This window comes from Zingiber officinale, chromosome 3B (genome assembly GCF_018446385.1).
Source record: "Zingiber officinale cultivar Zhangliang chromosome 3B, Zo_v1.1, whole genome shotgun sequence".
Classification (NCBI taxonomy): domain Eukaryota; kingdom Viridiplantae; phylum Streptophyta; class Magnoliopsida; order Zingiberales; family Zingiberaceae; genus Zingiber; species Zingiber officinale.
Window position 1 is genome coordinate 115,711,651 of NC_055991.1, and position 22,564 is coordinate 115,734,214.

Consider the following 22,564-nt stretch of genomic DNA (forward strand, 5'->3'; position numbering starts at 1 on the left):
AAGTTAAGCTAAATGTTGGAGTATTTAAATTTATTTGATAAAGTAATAGATCTAATTTGAGCCTAAAATAAATCAAGCTATTGAAATAATTATTCAAACTTAGCTTGATTTATTTTTTATGAGCTTGGTTCAAGCTTGCTTAAACTTAATTCGTTTAGATGCTATCAAGTTCTATATTTTGTTTATTTAATTGATTATTGAATTTGATAATTCAAACTTAATGTTAATTTTAAAAGATTTTTTATTCAATATATTAATAAGAGTTTTATTAATGAACATAATTTATAAATATGGTTATGAGTATTGTTCACTAACGTTATTCATGAACGTTATTTACTAATATTATTCATGATCATTATTCACGAACGTTATTCACGAATATTAACGAGTTAAATATATATGTGGTCAAATATGTTTGTTTATTTAATGGAGTTGTTCATATTTATTTATTTAATGATCTTATGTGTATTAAACGAACATAAACAATTTCTTAGTAAGCTGAACACTAAGCTTATAAATGAACGTTCGGTTCATTTATGGCCCTAGAGCATCAAATTTTTTATTAAATATTTAAAAAAATTAACACCTTTTGAAGTTTTTATAAAATATAATATAATAATGTATTTCTCATTTTAAAAATATTCTTATTCCAATAAAATTATAACTAATATGATTTCAACAACTATTATAATATAAAATAAAAATAATTTAATTTAATTAAAATTATTATTATTAAAATATTTTTTATCAATTATTATTAAAACTATTATAAGAATTATGATTATAATTATAATATTAGAGTAAATATATTTTTAAATTTTAAAATATATTAAGGTGTTTTTTTAAAAAAATATTATTTTGTTGTTTTAATTATTATTAAAAAATAGACTAAAGCGGACGGTCATTTATCAAAGTTAGCTACATATGTTGACTCTTTTAAAGTTGAGTGCGTGTTTTAAATAAATTACCGTTAAGATTACATTAAATATGGGTACTTTAAAATATATTTTAATTAACTTAAAAAAAACCTGTATGATTTAATTAATATCAAAGTAAATTATTTTTTATAATTTAATAATAGAAGAAAAGAGAATTGAAGAGGGAATTTTCTTATTCAATCGTTCTAATAAACACCCCTATTTATAGGATAGGTGGAGAGGTACATCAATAAAAGAATACAATAATATATCAATCAATAATCAAATCAAATTAATTATCTATTATAGCACTTTTCCATAGATGATTGATTGAGAATCTCATGCTGGCTCATTAAAACCTTGTCAGTAAAACACAGTGAAAAAACTTGATCGAAGGAAAAAGAGCATAGCGATAGATACTCCTATGATTTTAATCACTGAAAATTCTTTATTTGATACATCCATATCTTGTGCACTTATTTGTTGAGTATTAACATCGACAATGCTTGTGTGAATAAATCAACTACATTGTCACTAAAATGAATTTACAGGACATCAATATCACCTTTCTTTTGAAGTCCATGTGTGTAGAAGAATTTTGATAAAGTATGCTTCTTTCTATCCCCTTTAATATAGCATTTCTTTAGTTGTTGTTAATTCACATGATTCTTGAATATGCAGAATCATAGATCTCAACCATATATATTCTCGACTTGTTTCATGAATTGCAATGATTTCAGAGTAATTTGATGATGTCCTTGTTAAAGCTTGTTTTGTTAACTTCCATGATATAGGAATGTCTCCTTATACAAACACATAATTTGTTTGAGATATAGCTTTATCTAGATTTGAAAGATAACCTACATCTTCATATCTTATTAAAGATAAATATGTTCTTATCGAATAAAATAATTTCATGTCTGTTGTACTATGAAGGTAATGAATATATGTTTTACATCATTCTAATGTTTTCAGGTTGGAGAAGAGCCATATTTTTCTAAAAGGTTAATAGAAAATGTAATATTTGGGTGAGTGTAATTGGTAGATATGATAATGTACCAATTCTATTAAGATATGGTACTTTTGGACCAATAATATTTTCTCCATCTTTGAGTTGACGAAAAAGATTTTTTTTTTAATATCAAGTGATCGAACAACCATTGATGAAAGCAATGAATGTATATTATCCATATAAAAATACTTTAGCTTTCTTTGCGTATGAGGACTGATGAACAAATATTACTTTTGGTAAATGTTCAATTTGCAATCCAAGAGAAATTTAGATCAATCGGCATATACTACCACAATTGCAAACCTTCTTCTATCTTTTTTGTAAAATGCATTGAAAAATAATATTATTTGTATAACTTTCTTATAATAATTATTCACTTAAACGATTTTACCACATGCACTCTGATTACTTTAATTCATATAATAATTTTTGCAACTTTATTAAAAACATAATCTTTGGGGGTTACATCATTTGCTGATAGTGTTTTGAATCCTTAAAGGATTTTCGTGTATATATCATTATCAAGTGAACCATATAGATATGCAGTGATCACATCCATAAGTCACATGTCCATTTTTTCTGATACAACCAAGCTAAAAAAAATCAAAAAGTAGTGACATCCATCACAGGTAAATATGTTTCTTCATAATTAATTCCATGTCTTTGTGAGAAATCTTAAGCTATAAGCACTACAACAAAAACTGCAAACGACAACACCCCTACAACAACGGTTTTAAGAGAAAGCGTTGCGTATTTGCTCAAAGACAACGGTTTTTGCCAAAACCGTTGTCTTTGAACTCCCCATTAAATATAAAAGACAACGGTTTTGGCAAAATTGTTGTCATTGAGCAATATTTTTTTAAAACGACAACACTTTTTACAACGGTTTTATAAACCGTTGTCTTTATCAGCGTTTTTAGCGTCTACGACAACAATTTTGAAAAAAACCGTTGTAATTGAATTTGGTCATTTTCCCCCTCACTGTTTTCCTTTCCCTCGCTGTTTTCTTTTCGGCGCCGTATTTTTCCTTCGCGCTCCCGACCCTAGGGCAATTTTCTTTCCCTCTCCTCATACAATCTCTTCACGCCATCCCGTCGACCACTGGATCTTCCTCCACAACGGTGTGCTCTCCTCTCTCTCTCATTCTCACCCTCACTCTTGATTTGTCTACCTTTGCCTCCTAAAGGTTTGAGATGAGCCATGTCCTTGGTGCGCTCCTTGCATCTTCCCCTCTTCTGGCACAAGCCTGGACCCGCTGCCTGCGTGCCAATGCAGGTAGCGCCAACTTCGTCATTGACAGGAGCGACGATGCGGTCTTCATCACCTTCTCCGGGACGCAAGCCGTCGCTTCATCGTCTGGCCTTGGCAGAGGGTTCTTTGAACCTGTTTCCCTATATAGCAACACACACGACTGCAAAGGGTCTATAGCAGACTGCAAAGGCATCAGGATTTTAGCCATGGCATCCTTGTTTATTGTTGTTTCTGTTCATGTCTATAGAACTACAGCAGAGTCGGAGATGCATATTTCTACATTATATGCTCCAAGAAGACTGCCCATTTTCTAACAAAGAGAGTCAACAAATTTCAGTCAAAATAGGCTAATTTTTCCATGCCTGGAGAAGGCAGCAGAATCTTTGATGTCCAAGTAAGTTTGATCTGCTTTCCATCATAAAATTAGCATGTGACCTCTTCTATACTCCTTTTGTTGTTTAGTCAGTATTAAGATAAGAAGTTCTGATTTTAAATCATTAATTAGTATTAGGATGGCGCCGAAGCCGCTGGACTACGAGTTGCTGAATGAGAATGTGAAGAAAGTTGCATATGCTGTCAAAGGGGAGCTTTACCTGCGGGCTTCGGAGTTGCAGAAGGAGGGGAAGAAGGTTATGATGCTTTCTCATACACAATTTTCGTTGATTGTGCCACAACAAGATTTGAGTTAAATAGAATAAATTTTATTGAAAGAGACTCTTATTTCGATTCCTGAAAGATCTGACTTTGATTGTTTTTTTTTTCCATTCTTGTTATCTGGTTGAAGATATCTTCCTGGGTTATTTAGCACTGTATATGTTTGCTTTATTGCTTGTATCAAGATATGAAGTGCACATATGCCTTTGATTCTTTTTATTGTTAGCTTGTTGGGATGCCACTTGTGAGATTAAAATTTGAGGTTATAATACTGCACTCCCCTTGCAATTTATTCTTAAGAAACAAGATACAAGTTAGACTTACTTTCCATGAGATTGGTTTTTTTTTTGTTTGCATATTATTTTCACAAATGTCGGGAACCCTCATGCTATCGGATAGAAGCCATTAACATTTCCCCGTCAGGTGTCCATTTTCTCTTTATTCTTTCTTAAAAACTACTTGTATCAAAGTGTTCATCATTCTTCTCTATTGCTTGACTTAAGGAACTCAGTGAGAAAAAATCATCTTCACAAGTCAAAAATGCCTTGTACATGGAGCAATTTCTCCTTCATTGTGCTCCCTGAGATAAAGAGACATTTTCCATTAGATTTCTCTTTTTAATGGTGTAATTTTTTACCTATACTATTCACCAGGTGGTAGCATTGTGCCAAGCTCCATTTCTATTGGATGACCCTAATGTCGGGCTTTTATTCCCAGCAGATGTCATTGCAAGAGCTAAACATTATCTTTCATTGAATTCGGGTAGTTTAGGTATTCACATATTCCTACAAATTTCAACTCACAGTCTACTTAAACCTTTTCCTTTTTGATGCAGTCTGTTTCTCAAGCTAAACTGCTTTGCAACTTGTTTCCTCTTGTTAACGGTGATCTGGAAAAGAAATGTATTCTGTACTTGTTTGTGCATTTGTAACCCAAGCAATTTTTATGTTGACCTTTTCATAACATTTGTGTCATATTCCAGTTTTTAGTTGTATCTTTATATGTAACAAACCCAAATCATCATCTGCAGGCCTTGTTATTTTTTTCATGTTGATGAGTAAATATTGTTTTAGTCATTCTGATAAGAATCTCAACTTTCTTTCGAGCAATCAGGTGCATATAGTGATTCTCGAGGACTTCCTGGAATTAGGAAAGAATTTGCAGAGTTCATTGAAAAATCTATGCATGAGTTGGACTTTTTTATTTCTTCTTCTAACTCTTGACATTTTGTATGGCCGATAAGTCATTTGCAAGCGATGTTCAATCGAACTATCAGATTATTAGAAGCAGGTATCGAGCCAGTGTAAGTCCATTTGCATGTCTAAATATCATTTTGTTTATCATTCAGCCACCATATTTTATTATCATCTTTTTTATGCCAGATATGTATTTGACGGTCAACCTCCAGAGTTGAAGAAACAAGAACTTGCCAAAAGGCTAGTCTTTACAGTTTTGTCATTGCCCCCCTCCTTTTTTTTTGTTGCAAGATAATGATAATCTTTAAGCTTATTTTATTCTTTAGATATTTAAAGAGGAAAGATGCAACTAACGATCTGAACACAACAATTGAGGTCATTGCTTGTGCATAACAAGTACCTTTATTGGGACTCCTTAGTGTGCTAGAATTTCTTTTGCTGTCTTGGTTACATTTGTTGTTTGCAAACTGGTGATTTGGAGGGAATTGAAAAGTACTGCAAAAGGACTGTCAAGGTAATCTTTGATATTGCTATTTTATTGGAAATTACCATGAGGATCTTATTGATTATGATGCAATCAACATAAAGTTAGCATGTTGATTATCTGTTTTCTTCATATGTAACATAGAGTTTCTTTAAATATATTTTGAACTTTCAAATTACTTTCTTGAAGAATTTGATTCCAGTAGATGACTGTAGAGTTTTTTCACAGGTAACCAAGCAACATAATGAAGATTGTAAACGTCTCTTAAGACTAATGGGTGTGCCTACTATTGAGGTAAACTAGTCCACTTTCACTTATTGAATTCTTTATCCTTGCTACAAGAATTTGAACTAACAATGACACAATTTTACTTTCTCTTGCAAACATTTCCTAAAGCTGCATGCAATTGCTTAATATACAAGTATTGTATCTCTAGTTTTAGAAGCTAAACTCATCTTTCTGATCTAAAGGCACCTTGTGAAGCAGAAGCTCAATGCGCAGCTCTTTGCAAAAGTGACAAGGTAAAATGATGCAATGTAACACATTCTATTTTATTTTTTTAACTTTAATATCCTAAACGTATTTGTTTGTTATCAATCTCTAGGTGTTTGCGGTTGCCTCAGAAAACATGGATACTTTAACTTTTGGGGTACCAAGGTTTCTCCATCATTTAATGGATCCTAGTTCCAAAAAAATCTCTGTGATGGAATTTGACATTTCAAAGGTATATTTATTCTGCTTATTGCTAATTGAATTACTGTATTTATTCTCATCCTTATTTTTCAGGTTCTTGAAGAGCTAAGACTCACTATGGATCAGTTCATTGATTTGTGTATTCTCTCTGGATGTGATTATTGTGATAACATTAAAGGTAAACTTTCTTATGAGATATTGTACATTCAACAAGTTTAACATACAAGGCTAGTACTCTACTGCTTACTGTTTACGAAATTTGATAACTAATGTTCATTCAAATCTCTAGTATGATAATGCTTGTGTGGTTGAATATGGTGTCAGTGCTACAACTGTTCCATGTCTATGTTACTTGGACTTGATATAGTTCAACATGAGTATGATCGCAATCTCTGACATGGCTATTTTTACAAATTGTATATGTGTTCAATAGGATTAGTGATTGTTCACTCTTAGTGTCACTGTTTGAGTGTCATTATCCAAGTATCTATATCCAACGCAGATTTGGGCAGCTATGTCATGCTTTGGAATTTTCCATTTTTTTTTAAATGTTTGGTTGAAGGAAAAAAAAACTCTGTTTCTACATTTGATGTTCCATGAAATAAATTATACACATACCTTTGCCCAATACCTCATTCTAACATTTGATGTTACATGACGCTTATTTAGTTGTTTCTGCATTATGCAAGGACTGACGGTTAAATTATATTTTGTGAATACCAGAGTTCTTTTCCTTTCAGACACAACCTTGATATTCCTCTTCCAATGTGTTACTCATGAATGCAGCTGATTGAGAGAGGATTTATTATTATTATTATTAGAACCATATTTCGATAAGGCTCCTTGAGTCACATGGAGTACATTAGTTGGAAGAGTTTCTCCATTTCTTCTAGCAGTGGCTAACAGTTCTGCAACATGTACAAATAGATACTCAAAGATTATGTTCAAGGGTAGTCATAAGTTTGAGTCAATGTAAAACTTGATGAAGTTGCAAAAAATCCTCTTTAAACCAGTCATTAGTTGAAAACGTAAGAGAAGGAGGAAAATTTACAATTGTCTATTTTTTTCCCTAACTGGATAAAAGTAGTTTTTTAGTTGCTCTTATTCTTTGGTAATCATATTTATAGTAATTTTGACTATAACCACCTCAAACATGCAACTTCGAGTATAAAATGGCATGTTTCCTTGTATTGCTTATTTTCCAAGAATTCATGTTGTCATGTAGATTATAATCTGGAATTATGGAATTTTATAAGTTTTGTTGAATTTTTCTTTTGCAGGTGGGGCAATTCGTGAGGCTTGAGTTTTTTTTATGCAAGAAGTGAGCTTTGTTAGGATGTAGCTTGCCTTGCTAATTTGTAAATTAAAAGCGCGCCATATGGAGAACAACAAATGGAAAATATGTGATTTAATGTATATGGAGAACAGTAATGGAAAACATGTGTATTTTGATGAGTAACAACTCATTTTGTATATATGGATGTTTATTTTGGATTTAATGTAGTAAATAATTAGTTTTGTATTGGTGGTTTGCTTATAGTAAAATAAGATTGGTTGTTTGGTATTAATGAACATTAAAGACAACAGTTAAAAATGTTGTAAAAACTATGTAAACCACAACGATTTTTTTTAAAAAAAAAGTGATAAAAGACAACGGTTTTATCCGTTGTAAAATATATTAAAACTGTTGTAAAAAAAGTAAAACGAGTAAATATTATCTACAACAACAGTTTATATCTGTTGTAAAAAAAGTCTACCACAACGATTTATTTCTGTTGTTGAAATTATCTACTACAACGATTTTAAAACGTTGTCGTATCCTTCGTAGCCAAATTTTGAGCATATATACAACAACGGATAAAAACTGTTGTCAAATGTCTACAAAGACAATGGATTCAAAACCGTTGTCGTAGGACCATACATTCTACAACACCCTCAGTTACAACGGTTTTTTCACCCTACGACAACAGATAATATCCGTTATCGTTTGCAGTTTTTGTTGTAGTGAAGTCTGGTTTTGCATCTCATAATTTCTCCTTTTTATTTTTTTTTGTATAAACATCCATTTATATCCTATTAGCATTACATCATTAGGTGTTCAAACTACACGTTGGTTATTATCTTTAATTAGTGGGCTTAATTATAAGTTGTGGATATGAGTACAAATCGAACCCATTAAAGTGATCTAACTTAGGCTTATTGGGTTATAGTTGTTGGATGTAGACCTTGCATGTGTAAAACCTATAGCCCCATATCTATTATTATCTATATGATGATAATAGATGTTTAGTATATATATGGACTTATAGTCCCGCATCTATTATTATCTATGGGTTAATAATAGATATCCACTATATATAGGGTTGGTCCCCAAGGATTTAGGGGGAAAATCTTGATAGAGCTTTTGGTTCCCCATTGATCTAAAGTTTTTTGGTGTCGTCACCCTAAGTTCCTTGGAAGACCTTCCTTTTCTTTCCATTGCATCTTCTTCCACAGAGATTTCTGGACGACGCTAAAGACAAGGATAACTCTTCAATCAGGTTCCTTGTCATATTTGTATATGTACTTATTTTTCTTATACCATGTCCTCGATGAAATGAATATTCATGCTCACATGTGCTTATTTTTCTATTCTAATTCTTATTTTGATTGTCTAGAATTCATGCGGCTTAGGTTTTACTAAAACTATCAATTGGTATCAAAGCCAAGTTTCTGTTTTGTCGTTTTCATTGGCAATAAAGTTTAAGATTTTTATTGATTTGTTGTTTGTATGATAGATCAAATTTTCCTAGTTAATACAAAAAAATTTATCGTTGAAAATCATATAAGAGAAAACTAGGATAGACTTGTTTTTCGAGTTTTCATATTTCTGTGAAGAATACGAAGAACGGTGAAAACCGTCACTGTTTAACCTAATTTTAGATAAAATTGTGATGGTTCAATTGATTACTTTGATCTAGCAATCGATTGCCGAGTCTAAAATTTTAAAAAGAAATAATTAGAATTCAAACAATTAATAACCTTAAACTCGCGACTACGTCAATTTTAATCGATTAAGTTTGATTTTAATCCATTGAGATTATTTTTTAATTAATTAAGTTTTTTTTCGTAAATACTGTTTCATATTTAAAAAAAAACTTGAAACAGTATTCGGAAAAAAACCGGAAAGCTTTCGTTGAACAGTAAAAGAAAGAAAAAAAAAGTAAGTATTTCATGTATAAAAAAATTACATTTAATATATATAACTTTTTTAATGCAGAAATAATTAAGAAATTAAATAATATTATTTAATTATAAAACTTTAAAAAAAAATAACTTCTTAAGGGAGGATTCTATATATAATCATGTAGTCATATATATAGTAGACTTTTAGATCAATTAGGATAATCGATTGGATCATATCAGTCAATTACCATAAGGTATCAATCGATTAATAAACCTAATTTTATGTTGTTAAGGTTGATTAAGTAATTTTTGTTCGAATTAAGTTCCTAAAGTTTTCTTAAGTCTATCCATACAACGTGTTACTAAGTTGAACTAATGTGTTGGCCCAAAGGAAGGTACCTTAGGTAGGTTTAATGTATTTTATGTTGATAGATGTATATCTATGCTAAAAGTAATTGGCCCAAAGGAAGGTTACTTTTATGCCAGATATATGTATAAGGTAGCTTACAACTATGAAACAAAATATTATTTTGTTCAGATCATGCACAAAATATGTCGGCCCAAAGGAAGACATATTATGTGGCCGATTAAGGTTGTTGTGAGCTATGAACCAAAATATACCTCATATAAAGTATTATATTATACACACAATGGGTCGGCCCAAAGGAAGACACATTGTGCGGCTAATTAAAATTTGAGTTATATTAGAGAGTATCGCTAACAAATAATGTGTCGGCCCAAAGGAAGACATATTATGTTGTACTTGGAATCTTATAAAGAGTCCATTTATATGCATTTAAAATTTTATTTTATTTGCATAATTTTATATTACTTATATATTTTGGCTTTAGTTAAATCATGAGCTTAAATAAATTTCTCTCTTTAATTTTAGTACAATATATAACTGTCAGCATTAATAACATCTCAACACTAACTGGTTTAAATTTTGCGGAATGCAAAGAATATGTTGTTGGCCCAGCGACGGGGCCGGTAAGAGGGTGCAGCGTCTCTAAAGAAAACAAAAAAAAAACTTTCTCTGTTTTCCCAATTAAGATTAGTGGCACTATCATAATAATTATAATCTAAAAAATGAACAACTAAATAAAAAGAAGAGGCAAACAGCTTTGACTTGGTTATAACCTAGGTGGTTGTTAATCCAAAGCGGTTGCAAAGCTCTACTAGAAAAATTTCCTTCTCTATAGGCGGAGAAGCCTCTTACACTCTTTGAAAAGCTTAGAAAAGACTAGGAAATGATTACAGTAGTTGTTCTCAAGTTGTTATTGTATTTCCTAACTCCATGGGCATTTTTATAGCTCCTAGAAATCCTATCCTAAGCTTGAGGGCGCCTCTAGCAAGGCAGCAACATATAAAACTTTATTCGTTGCCAATGGTTCATTTGACTGGCCGAAGGCACCTTCCATAGCCTTGGAAGGCGCCTTCACACTGTTTATCAATGAACCCTTTCGCCCCTCGAATGCACCGAACTCTTCAGCTCTCTTCCCATGTCATCCTTCTCACTAGCTACGTCTTCTGTTCGACTTCCTGTGCTCTTAGACTCCTGCACACTTAGACACATGGATCAAAACCAAACATGACCTAACCTAACTTGGTTGATCACATCAAAACAACCACGGGGTTCAACAATCTCCCCTTTTTTGATGTGCATCAACCCAAGTTCAAGTTAGGGTAATAACAAACAATAATAAAAGAATTTACACATAAAATATTTTAAGTATAAAGTTTGCAATAAAGAAATTGTAACACTAAGTATGAAATAAACTGATTTATCAAAATTCAGACTTATAATAGAGTTAACAAAAAAAAACAAAATTTTGATAAAAGTCTAACTCCCACTACTCCCCCTAAACTTGTACCTATTCCTCCCCCTTTGATCACATCAAAAAACATAGAAATTTAAGTTTTAGGAAGAAAATAACTTGATTTAATAAAAACAAGTAAAAGAAATTTAAAATAATTTCTAATTTATGGAGTTTTTCAAAAATTGACAAATATTTAAAAGCAATAGCGAATAATTTTTAATTTCACAAGTTTATCAGTTTGTTAATTAAATATTTAATTCCATAATCGGCTTCCAGGCTATGGTGAGGTACTAGACCTTCTTGGTTATTGGATCATCAACCACTTCTAGACAAAGCCTTTTAAAGAATTTAAACATTTAATCTTTTCTGAAAGCCTTAGAAAAAATGTTTAATCTAAGTAAGACTTTGGAACCCAATATAGGTTCCTTTCTATTGGGTTAACTAAAAATTTGGGGGATACATATTCTCTGAGAATTTTTCTAAGTTGACCTTGGTGATGTCTAATATATCAATTTAATCTACCATAAATTCTAAGTTTTGGTTTTTAAAAGTTATTTGGTTTCAAGCATGCATGGTCATTTTTCAATTTTTCGATTTCTATTTTCAATTTTCCATTTTCTAATTTTAGATTATCATACAATCTAGAGGGCATGTCTTTGCTAAGTTCAATTTTAGCTTAGCATTTTCCTTTTCTAGTTTCACTGGATCTTTAGTAAGAATTTTAATAAAATTAAAGGACTGTTTGGGAGAGAGAGCACGTACCTCACTTACCTTAATTTATGATGCTTCCCCTTCATCGTTACTTTCTTCCGATGATCCTTCCCCTTCATCTATGATCATCTCTGAGCTGGTCTCATCTTATTCTTGATGGATTGTCGTTAGGGCTAGTCCAGCGTATACTTCGATTTCATATTCGGAGGATGACGACTCGTCCCACGTGGCTTTGAGATTATGTTTGGGCCAAACTGGCTTCTTATTCTTTTCCTTGTCTTTGTTATTTAGTTTCGGACAGTCATCTTTGATGTGCCCTTCTTTGTTGCAATTGTAGCATCGGACCTTTCTTTTGTTTTGGTAATCCTTCTTTGTCTGCGATTTAAATTTATTAGATTTAATAAATTTATTGAACTTTCTTACCATTATGGCTGCTTCGTTTTCATCAATAGATTCGTCGGAGTCTGAATCATTTATTCTTGCCTTTAGGGCAACATTCTGACTTGATCCTTGTCTTTGTCTTGCACACCGAGATTCGTGTAATTCGAAGGTAGAGAAAAGACTTTCTAAAGTATTTATCTCGAGATCCTTGGATATATAGTAGGAGTCTACTATAGTTGTCCATTCAGGCGTTCTTGGGAATGCATTTAAAGCATACCTTTGTGCGTCTCGATTTGTTACCGTTTCTCCGAGGTTTGTTAGTCCGGCGATCAGCTCCTTGATTCTTCCGTGTAGTTGTGCTACTGAGTCTCCTTCTTCTATCTAAAAGTTCGTCAGTTGATTCGGAGTAATCCCGTCTCGCTAGCTTTGTTTCGGAAGTTCCTTAATGCAGTTCCAGGAACCTCTCCCAAAGTTTCTTTGCTGAGTTGTAACTGCCGATTCGATTGACCTCCCGGGGTGGAAGAACGTTGAGCAGATAGAATTCTGCTTTACCATTCGTCATGAAGTTGGCTTGTTCCTTCTTTGTCCACTGATATTCTTCTTTGTCTTTCAGAACTACAAAACCATATTTTATTATTAATAGAATTTCGAAATCTGTTTTGAAGAATACCTCCATCCGGCGTTTCCATTGTGTGAAGTCTCCCTCGAATTTTGGTGAGTGAATGCTTGCATCGACCATCATCTTGATCTTAATGCTTCAGTCGACGGTTAATCCTTCTGAGATGGTTGGGCTCTGATCCACTTGTTGGTGCAGCGACGGGGCCGGTAAGAGGGCGCAACGTCTCTAAAGAAAACAAAAAAAACCTTTCTCTGTTTTTCCAACTAAGATTAGTAGCACTATAAGAATAATTATAATCTAAAAATGAACAACTAAATAAAAAGAAGAGACAAACAGATTTGACTTGGTTACAACCTAGGTGGTTGTTAATCCAAGACGGTTACAAAACTTATTCTCTGTAGGCGGAGAAGTCTCTTACATTCTTTGAAAAGCTTGGAAAAGACTAGAAAATGATTACAGTAGTTGTTCTCAAGTTGTTGTATTTCCTAGATCCAGGAGCCTTTTTATAGCTCTTGGAAATCCTATCCTAAGCTTGATGGCGCCTCCACGGAGGATGGAGGACGCCTCCAAGGAGGCAGTAGCCGATAAGACTTTATCCGCTGCCAATGGTCCGTTTGACTGACCGAAGGCACCTTTCATAGCCTTGGAAGGTGTCTTCGCACTGTTCATCGAAGGTGCCTTCCAGCCATGGAAGGCGCCTTTCAGCCATGGAAGGCGCCTTTCACAGAAGGCGCGGAGGCTCCTTCAACAACCTTTGAAGGCGCCTCGAGCAACACTTACAGCTCCACTTCGCTCCTTTGCTGCTGCGATCTCCTGGGTGATTTCGGCCACCAGAATAGGGCTCACCCGAATCTAATTTCCGACCTTCTCCTCGAGCAGGCTTTTGCTCTGACTTCTCATCCCTCAAATGTTGTGTACGTTTTTCTCGTTTGCCGGTGTACTCTTTCGTAGCCCTTTCGTCCCTCGGATGCACCGAGCTCATCGGCTCCCTTCCCGTGTCATCCTTCTCGCTAGCTGTGTCTTCTTCTCGACTTCCTGTGCTCCTAAGCTCCTACACACTTAGACACAGGGATCAAAACTAAATAGGACCTAACCTAACTTAGTTGATTACATCAAAATAACCACGGGGTCCAACATACGTGACCATAGTCTCAGGCTGCAAAGACTTAGACTATACATTAAGGAATGATCATCCCACACCTTTAACCAGTGCTAGCGCTATAGAGAAAAGGGCTAAATTTCAGCTGTGAGAGAAATCAAATCGCATGTGTCTAAATATCATGAAACTTTCTATACCGACATAAATAAAGGGCTCAATAACATTGGGAGGAGATGCTAAGAGTTTCCTGGACCAATTAGTAGACCGATTCACCTTAAATTAAAAGGTCGAGGCTGCTACACTTCTTACGAAGTTGGTAATCATGTGGTACAATGGTAAAGGAAACATAAGAGAGTACATTATGGTGATGTCCAATATAGCAACAAGTCTGAAAGAACTAAAACTCGATATGTCTGAGAGTATGTTAGTGTATTTTGTCTTGATGTCTTTTCATGCACGGTTCACTCCTTTTAAGATATCATATAATACTCAAAAGTTAAAGTGGACATTGAATGAGCTCATTGCTTAATGCGTGCAAAAGGAAGGGAGACTAAAGATTGAGACATCTGAGAGTGCTCACTTAGCATTTGGTTCTCAAAGTGCAAGCAAGAAACGAAAGAGGATCAATAACAAAGGAAAAGGAAAATAAACTCCAGATTCAGAGAGTTTTCTCTACTTTGTTAGTTCGGAAGTCAATCTAGCTATTGTACTCACTAACACTTAGTGGATAGATACCAGTGCTACTACTTACATAAGTGTCACTATGCAAGGTTGTTTCAGGAGTCGACTTCCGCTTGATGATGAAAGATACATCTATACAGGAAATGGAAAGAAAGCTAAAGTCAAATCGATTGATATTTTAAGGCTTTGTTTAGGAAATTTTTCTGGATTTAGAAAATACATTTATTGTATCATCTTTTCGATGAAATTTAATTTAAATTTCTTGTTTGGACAAATTAGGTTATTCTTGTCCATTTATAAATGGAATTTTTAGTATTTTCTTTAATGCAGGTTTGGCTGGCAATGATTCCTTAGTTGATAAGATTTATAAATTGAACACCTTTTCTCTTACGGTTGACAACGTAATAATGCATAGTATAGGTACGAAACATAAATTGACCGATAAGAATTATTCCATGTTGTGGCATAGGTGTTTAGGACATATATCCAAACAATGCCTAGAAAGGTTAATGTCACATGAAATTCTCAATTTCCTTGACATGTCAAACTTTGATGTCTGCATAGAGTGTATCAAAGGGAAGACCACTAACAAAAGGAATAAGGGGTTAATTGTTGTATTGACATTTTAGAGCTAATATATACGGATATTTGTGGACTATTCCCTAAGACATCTTGGAATGAACACACATATTTTATTAGCTTCATATACTACTATTTCAGATTTGGCTATTTGTACCTTATTCATGAGAAATCACATTCTTTGGAAATATTCAAAGTTTTCAAAGCCAAAGTTGAACTTCAACTAGGTAAGAAAATTAAAGTCGTCTGATCTGACCATGGAGGTGAATATTACGGTCGATATGATGGATTAGGTGAATAACGTCCAGGACTTTTTGTAAATTATCTTGCTGAGTGTGAAATTGTGACTCAGTATACCATGCCTGGTACACCTAGTCAGAATGGTGTACCTGAGTATCACATTCAAACCCTAAAAGACATGGTAAGAAGTATTATGACTTTCACTTCTCTACCAGAGTCTTTATGGGGTGAAACACTCAATACTGCAATTTACGTACTCAATAGAGTACCTAGTAAGACATTAACTAAAATTTCCTTTGAGATGCGAATAGGTAGAAAGCCTAGCATTAGACATTTACACATTTGAGGTTGTCCAGCTGAAGCTAGGCCTTACAGGCCTAATGAAAGGAAACTGGACTCAAGAATAATTAGCTACAATTTTATAGGTTATTTTGAGAAGTCAAGAGGGTATAAATTTTATGATCTCTCTAATAGATTCTTCTTCAAAACGGGAAATGCCAAGTTCATTGAGAATAGTGGGAGTGATAAGGTAAGGAAAATATCTTTTGAGGAATATATTGATAATCCTCCTGTGGTCACTACTAGTGTGATAAGTAGCGACGTGGTTACCATACCGCACAGTATGGGCATTACACATCCAGTGAGTGTAATGAACCAAGATATTTCCATGACATCTCCAATGCAATTAGAAGAGTCTACTATTGAAATTGAAGTATTGTCTCATATTGATGAACAAATATCTCAACCACCTCAAACACAAGTGTATTTAAGGCGATCCACAAGGGAACGAAGAACCACGAATTCTCATGATTACCTCAACCACCTCATACACAAGTGCCTTTAAGACGATCCACAAGGGAGCGAAGAACCACTAATTCTCGTGATTATGTTTATCTCCAAGACCATGGCTTTGATATAGGGTTGGAAGGTGATCCTATATCTTTTCAAAAAGTCAAATAGTGTTCTAACCCTGAAAGGTATATTAATACCATACAAGAAGAGTTAAAGTCTATGACAGACAATGACATTTGGGAACTTGTCGAATTACTTGAAGGAAAGAAACCCGTTGGTTGTAAATGGATATTTAAAACCAAGCGAGATTCAAGGGGAAATGTCGAAAAGTATAAGGCTCGTCTTGTTGCCAAGGGTTTCACTCAGAAAGAAGACATTGATTACAAGGAGACTTTCTCACATGTATCGATGAAAAACTCCTTTAGGATAATCATGGCACTTATAACTCATTATGATTTAGAGCTACATCAAATGGACGTAAAGATTGCATTCCTCAATGGAGATATAGAGAAGTCTATATATATGGTGCAACCAGAGAACCTTAAGTCTAAAGACTCAAAGCACCTAGTATGTAGATTAAAGAAATTCATTTATGGTTTAAAGCAGGTGTCCTGTCAGTGATACTGGAAATTTGATCAAGTTGTTACCTCATTTGTATTTAAAGAGAATCCTGTTAATTAGTGCGTATATGTCAAGTTCAGTGGAAGCAAGTTTGTTATACTTATTTTGTATGTGGACAATATATTGCTTGTGAGCAATAATAATAGTATGCTGCATCAAATCAAGTCATTTCTATCTGGTAATTTTGAAATGAATGATCTTGGTGAAGCATCCTTTATTTTAGGCATATAGATCTATCGTGATCATTCAAGAGGTATTCTTGGACTTTCACAACATGCCTATATTGAAAAAGTACTTATAAGGTATGGTATGCATAACTGTACACCTGGTGACACACCTGTATCAAGAGGTGACAAGTTCAGCTTGCAGCAGTGTCCACGGCTTGAACTTGAAATAAAGGAGATGAAACAATTTCGATATGTGTCAGTAGTGGGAAGTCTCATGTATGCACAAGTTTGTACTCGACCAGATATAATATTCATAGTAGGGATGTTAGGCAGATATGTAAGTAACTCAAGACCATAGCACTGGAAAGTGGTAAAGAGAGTGATGTGATATTTACAAAGAACTAAAAGGCATATGCTCACGTATCGGAGATCAGATCATCTGGAGGTGATTGGATATTCAGACTCTGATTTTACTAAATGCTTGGATAGCAGGAGATCTACTTCGGGCTATATTTTCATGTTTGTTGGAGGGGTTATATCTTAGAAGAGTGTCAAGCAAACACTAGTAGCCACTTCTACTATGGAGGAAGAGTTAGTATCATGCTATGAAGTATCCAATCACGGGATTTGGCTACGAAACTTTATCATAGTATTACAGATCGTTGATGACATTAACAGGCCATTAAGGATCTACTATGATAAAAAAGTCGCAGAACTTTATGTCAAGAACAATCGCAGTTCATCGAAGTCCAAGCATATCGACATCAAGTTTTTAGCGGTTAAAGAAAAAGTTCAGAGTAGTCAAATTATGATACAATATATCAGCACAGATTCCATGTTGGTCGATCCACTCACCAAATGCTTGGTGCCTAAGGTGTTTCATGCGCATGTTGTGGATATGGGAGTCTTTCTTATGGAAGAAGAACTCATCTAGTGGGAGTCTATATTTATTTTATTACTTTATATTTGATAATAAAGACAAACATTTTGTTTTAATTATTATACGTACTTAAAGTTCAAAACATTAATGGGAATTATATATTTGTTTGACACTCTGACTGTGATATCATCATTTACTACTGTTGTTTAGCATTTGATGTTTGTAAATATGATACAGATTCCTTTTGGAATCATAAAGTTGATCATAATTTGCTATTGCAGTTTAACATAAAGTATTTCACAAATATGATCTGACCTCTTTTAAGGTCATCTTAGGACCACTTAAAAATTGACATGTACTGATCATATTTTATGTAATTTTCACTCTACATATCTACATCTTGATCTATGTTATTAATGACATTGATATTGTAATTACTATTGGGGTTTGTTACGATTATATACAGTAGTTATGACCTATTTAGTCATATACCAATGAAGTTAATGAACCAGATTGTTTACAGGGGTATTCTTTACCCATAAAGTTTAATATCAACTAAAGTTTTACTTATATTTCATATACAACTCACAAATAGCCCAAGTGGGAGATTGTTGATTATTATCTCTAATTGGTGGGCTTAATTATAAGTTGTGCATATGAGTACACACCGAACCCATTAAAGTGATCTAACTTAGGTTTATTGGGTTTTAGTTGTTGGATGTAGACCTTGTATGTGTAGAACCTATAGTTCCACATCTATTATTATTTATATGATGATAATAGATATTCAGTATATATATGAACTTATAGCCTCACATCTATTATTATCTATGGCTGATAATATGAAGAGGCGGAGGATCAGGTGGAGAAAATTCGCGAAGAAAATGAGGAGAGGAGGAGATGATGTGCGGTGGTGAGAGGAGAAAAGAAGGGAAGAATCGATTTTATATACTTAGGGTTTGCTTAATCAAACCCTAGGTACACTCCTCAATCAACTCCCACTAAATAGTTATTCCAAATAGGTTTTTCCCAAACCTATAGATTCCTCTCCTCAAAATACGTCATATGAGCTCCGAAAAATTCTTAGAAAATTCCTAAAAATTTCTAAAAATTCTGTTAAGGTTATTCGTCCATTAAACCTTATTATTCCATTATTATTTTGTTACAATATTTTATAGTGATTATTTAGGAACAATATTATCCACATCTGGTTCATTGATTTCTCTTACTTTATCATCTAGAATTGTTTCTTTTGAAGCTTTTGATTGTTCCTTTTCTTGTATCTTTCTTTTGCGAGGTACAATGTCTTTCGAGTCAATTAGTCGACTGCACTTCTGGTGTATTCTAGATACATTCGTAGGTAGAATAATTCATGGTCCTACAGGGACATCAATATTTACTGAAGTATTCTCTACTTGTACTTGTATATATGACTTTGTCATATTTTTGTATTAACAAAAGCATCAGGCAATTTTTTTGCAATTCTCTGCAAGTGAATAATTTTTTCCACTTCTTTCTCACATTGATAATCTTTATTTGAAAATTTTTCTTTTTACTTACTATAAAAATCTTTACTTAAAAAATTATTAGAAAATATTAACTAGGAATATCATTCCTTTACAAATATTTACTTAGGAATTTTTTTTCTCACAACTATTTTTAAAAAATCCTTACTTTGAAAAAATTCACTTAGATTTTTTTTAAAAAATCCATACTTTTAAAAAGTTCACTTATAATTTTTTTAAAAAAATCCTTACTTTGAAAAAGCTCACTTAGATTTTTTTTTAAAAAAAAATCCTTACTTTGAAAAAATTCACTTAAATTTTTTTTTGAAAATATTTTGAAAAAGTTTACTTAGAAATTTTGAAACTAGATTACTCAGAAAATTCCAAAGAAGTTTACTTGAAAGTTTTTTTTTCAAAGCCTTACTTGAAACATAATTTTTGACAAAGTTTTGTTGGATCGAAAGCGCTAGAGGGAGAGGGGAGGGGGTGAATAGCGCTCGTGACTTTCACTTTTATTTTGGAAGACTTTCAAGTAAACGCAACAGAAAAGAAGACAATACAAATGCAAACACCAAGGATTTTTTACTTGGTTCGGAGTCTGGGGCGACTCCTACTCCAAGGCCCACGCTCGTTGAGCGTTTACTTGACAATCACTATAAGTTTGCAAGAGTACAATTTTAGAGTACAACAATTAAGTACAGTAAGAAAATATACCAACAACTTTAAGAATAGGAAATTCGAGGCTTCAGGTTGTCGGTGTCTTGCTACAGCTTTATCGGGTGGTTCTTTGAGCAGTGCACAGAAGATGTATCGCGTTTTCGTTGTACTTCCAACCTGCTACTCGAGGCTGCCTTTTATAGCCCGTGGAGGGTGCCTCCAACACCATGGAGGGCACCCTCAACCATAATTTGTAGAATCGCGATCCTACGTAGAATCGATTTAGGGTCAGGATCGGATCGTAGAATCGTACGATCCTACCAAAAACCCTTAAAATCTTATCATACATGATTAATAATTAGAAAAAATACTTAAAAAACTCATTTACATATAAATAGATAACTAATTTTGCATATATATGCAATCATTTACACTCAACACCTTAGATTACATTACTACATGTATAAATTTAAATTAACTAGTAATTTAACTACTATTCTCACATAGTAATAATATTTATATTTTCATATCATAAAATGAAAGAATATAAAATTTCTATTAACACAATAATAATAACACATTCAACGTCAAAAATATTTCCTTGGTTTATAAGATGATCCAATTTAAAGGCCAATAAAGCACCTAACGTACATAACAAAAGTTATTGGATCCTTTGATTCAAATATGAACGTCGAAAATAATTTTCTAAAGATTGGTTGATGTCACACAATACTAGACAATAGACATCCAAAAATTCATCATTTTGGGGGAAAAATGACAGAATATTATTGATAAAAAACTAACTCAAAAATAATTAAATATATGTTTAAATAATTTAAAACCCTAACAAGATGAAAAAATATAATAATAAAAAATAAAATCTTCTAGGCATCCGAAAAGGATTTAAATAATATTTTTTGGGTTTGAAATAGGGTGGTTAAGGATAAACTTTAAAATTTATTAAAGATCTCTGAACGATCTTTGATTTGATATATTATAGGCCCCGTGGTTCAATCCGAGTCAAAAGTTATGACCTCTCAAAGCTTCCACCGATTCTGCTCCGATTCTGCTCCGATCCTGTTACGATCCTACCGATCCTGTTCCGATCCTACCGATCCTACCGATCCTGCTGCGATCCTGCTACAAAACTCGATTTTGCACGATCCTGGATCGATTTTGGGTCTTAGGATCGTAGGATCGTACGATCCTACGATCCGGATCGCGATTTTACAAACTATGCCCTCAACCCCGTCAAAAACACAACGTCGATAAGCCTTGACTTCTTCACGGCTTATCCTCTTGAGGGCGTCTCCAACTACATGGAGGGTGCCCTCCACCTGTGTCCAGGGCACCCTCTGCTCAGCGTCCAGGGCGCCCTCAAGCTCCATGAGGGCGCCCTCTACCCTGTGTTGGGTTTTTCGGGCCGCGAAAATCGCTTTTTCGCATCGCGGAAATCCCGAAACTCCCTAGCCAATGGATCCGTGCAAAGAAAAATTTTCGAAAAAAAACTACGAGTACGAGTTTACCTAGATCTACACTTAGATCTACATGGAGAAAATCTTATACCTTCGATGCGTGTCCTTCGCGAGTCCCGCTTGTCCAAGGAGATGTCGGATCTCTAGTTGTCAAAGTAGGCAACTCTCTAGAAGTATCCACACGAACAAGATGTGTTCTCTAACACACAAGGATGGAGAAGAGAACACCATAAGTGTGCTAGCACTTCTTGATGCTCTCGGATGGGATTGGAAGAAGAAGAAAGGAAAAGAAGAGAACACACTCCTCTAAAATCTCTATGTGACTTTCACTAACCTTTCTTTTTGGATTAGATTCACTCTCCTTTCTTCTCCCTTGCTTGAAACCCATGACCAAGAGAAGAAAAGGAGCAAGAAGAGAGCTTAGGAGGAGGAAGATGACTTGAATGAGAGTTACTCACCAAAAGAAAACTTCTCTTTTTCCATCAAGTGGTGTAACCCCCTTCACATTAATCACAATTAATGTGGAGGCCATTAAAGAGAATAGTTGTAACCTCCATGAGGTGGCACATGTGATGATGTGGCACATCATCATTAGTTCTCCTAATGCCAAGTCACAAATGATGTGGCATAAAGTCAAGTCAAACTTGACTCTTCCTCTTCCTCTCAAGTCAAGTTAAACTTGACTTAATCTCTCTCATGGTTGATCTAATCCAACCATTTAATTCAAGCCATTTAATATAATGAATCTAATTCATTTAATTAAATTGATTCAATGAGTCATAATCTAAATTAGACTCATTGAACACATGAATCAACTTGAGTCCAACTCAATTAGCCCAATTAGGATTACTCTTAACCCAATTTGATTCATCAGATGAATCTAATCCTCTTGGTTCATCATATGAACCTAATCTCCATCCACTTGTTCTTTGTGTATGACCCAATAGGTTCTTGTAATGTTGGCA

The 22,564-nt window shown here is 33.8% G+C and overlaps 1 protein-coding gene across 1 annotated transcript; it reads left to right on the plus strand.

The window, feature by feature from the left end:
- The first annotated feature begins 4,663 nt into the window (after positions 1 to 4,663).
- LOC122055139 (flap endonuclease 1-A-like) lies at positions 4,664 to 6,444 on the plus strand. The gene is made up of 10 exons (XM_042616521.1): positions 4,664 to 4,736; positions 4,948 to 4,999; positions 5,078 to 5,137; positions 5,217 to 5,270; positions 5,357 to 5,406; positions 5,498 to 5,544; positions 5,743 to 5,808; positions 5,985 to 6,035; positions 6,119 to 6,238; positions 6,301 to 6,444. The coding sequence occupies exons 1-10, from the start codon at positions 4,664 to 4,666 to the stop codon at positions 6,424 to 6,426; spliced, it is 699 nt and encodes a 232-aa protein (XP_042472455.1). The 3' UTR covers positions 6,427 to 6,444.
- The last annotated feature ends 16,120 nt before the right edge of the window (positions 6,445 to 22,564 follow it).